This window comes from Cryptomeria japonica, chromosome 3 (genome assembly GCF_030272615.1).
Source record: "Cryptomeria japonica chromosome 3, Sugi_1.0, whole genome shotgun sequence".
NCBI classification, from domain to species: Eukaryota; Viridiplantae; Streptophyta; class Pinopsida; order Cupressales; family Cupressaceae; genus Cryptomeria; species Cryptomeria japonica.
In genome coordinates, this window is record NC_081407.1 from 91,171,341 (window position 1) to 91,173,421 (window position 2,081).

General features: G+C 38.3%; 1 protein-coding gene across 1 annotated transcript; it reads right to left on the reverse strand.

Annotated features, from left to right (window-relative positions):
• Positions 1-841: 841 nt before the first annotated feature.
• Positions 842-1,689, reverse strand: LOC131078574 (uncharacterized). Its single transcript, XM_058016309.2, has one exon. It carries the CDS (start codon positions 1,612-1,614, stop codon positions 1,051-1,053), a length of 564 nt encoding a protein of 187 aa, XP_057872292.1. The 5' UTR covers positions 1,615-1,689; the 3' UTR covers positions 842-1,050.
• Between the last annotated feature and the right edge of the window lie 392 nt (positions 1,690-2,081).

The window sequence follows — 2,081 nt, forward strand, 5'->3', positions numbered from 1 at the left end:
AACTATATAAAACTGTTATATTCAAATGATAGTGAAAGAGTGCCATAATATTTAAAAGGGAACGATCAATAAAATCAAGTAACGTTGAGAGGTTAATGGAGGAGTGGACTTGACATTGTGAGTATCTGAGGATTCTAAATTCCAGTTTCATGCTTGTCATCTTAGATGATACTTGTACATTCTTAAACAACTCTCTTATTATCCATATTTTTATCTCTGGATATAATTATTTTTTAAATATAGATATACTAACCTATATTTTATTCACATCTAAAGACAGAATAGCATTATGAAGGTCTCTGAATGTTACAAATTTGAGGCTGCCTGCAAATGAAATTTTACCTGCTATATGCTCTATTACTGCAAAAAAATTGCTGATTACATTTGAAACAGACATTTCTTTCCCATATCTCACTTCACAATTTCATAAGGGACCAAACTGATTCGCAGGTATGTTCATTTATTTACCCCATGTTTTTTAGTCTTTTTCAATAAAATGCATTTTTCAATATTTCCCCTGCTTTTTTGGAGTTTTTGGGACTTTTGTCTCTTGTTATTGCCAAATTTTCACCTTTTTCAGCTTGAAGTTGATCTTTAAGCAGAAACTTACCAAATTAATGTTTGTTTGGAGAACATAAATTTTTAATCAGGAGTGTGCAAATAATCAAAACTAAAATCTCAATTTAATCTCTGGCAACTAAAGCTGAAATTGTTTGTGCTTTCTCTGCCTTCAAGAGAACACATTTTAATGAAAGTAGTGCAGGTTAACATCAGTTTTTAAGCATAAGAAAACAGCTGCAGATACAAAAATTGAAAGATTAAAAAACCAAATAGAGCTGTATTGGCAAAAGACCTGTAACCAGGTAGTATCTTCATATAACGCATACCATAATATAAAATCAGTGCAACCCAAAGGCAAACATCATAGTTGCTACCATGTACATAATAAGCAAGCAGTTGGTTATGCATACCAACCTGGTTCCCAGTTATTGTAAGCTGCTGATAAGCATACCCATATCATATAATATACCCTGTAGTAAGAGCAGCACCTTAATTATGAGGGGGAGGCACAGGCACAGGCACAGGTCCAGGGCCACCCATTGGGCCAGTGAAAAAGTGATGATAACCATGTGAGCGGCAGTGTCCATGGTGCCTCCTCTCCCTCATATGATGATGAGGAGGATGACCAGGAGGATGAGGACGAGGACCATGATGATGAGGTCCTTGATGAAGGAATGCACATCCAAGGGGTGCTTCAGTATTCATATGATGGCAATGGCGGAACCTGTGCATTTCTTTCTCTCCTCCATGTCTGTGCTTGATTTTGATATGCTCATGGTGTCTGTGCTTGATTTTAGGAGGTCCATGATGCCTGTGCTTGATTTTGAAATGACACTTCAGTTTGTGCTTGAGATGGGGAGATCGAAACCCAGAAAAAGGGGGATACTCACCACAATTAGTAAGAACTGCTGCAGCAGCGGCGGTGGCACTAGAACCAGGGTCTGAAGGTTGGATTCTACAGTTGTTGAAAGCGTTTGTAAGATCCCCTTCAATATTGTGTCCACGTGGGCTTCCAACTGGACTTGGACTCGGGCTAGGACTGCCTCCTCCCATCTTTCAATCAAACACAAATCAATACCCCTCTTTTTGCACCGGTGCACAGAGGATGAATTGTGAGTGTCAATTGGAAAGATGTCCTCCTAATTTATAACCAGAACAGAGGAGGATTTACTTGACCGACAAGTTTCGTGTAATGCTTGGGGACCAAGAAATAAGAAAGTAACTTCGTGCCCAAGTAAACCATGAATCGACATTAAATACAGAAATTGATTGCAGACAAAGCAGTCAACTTCAATCACGTATAAGCCGTGTGGATGACATGAAATTTGAGACTTTGTAATAATTCCTGTCGGTATCAGCGCTCTTCATGACATCATGTTTGAGATATTATAATAATGCAATCTTCATCTCTTAAAAGCTGTCACGCCTCCATTAAAATAAGCAAACCGGAGGGCAATTGATTTTTCACAGCTCATTTATTCTAGATCAATTAGGGGAGGGGAAGAGCTCACTAGTAGATC

Bases quoted from the DNA above. Each gene is read 5' to 3' on its own strand.
- LOC131078574 (XM_058016309.2), bottom strand. From the start codon at position 1,614: ATGGGAGGAGGCAGTCCTAGCCCGAGTCCAAGTCCAGTTGGAAGCCCA.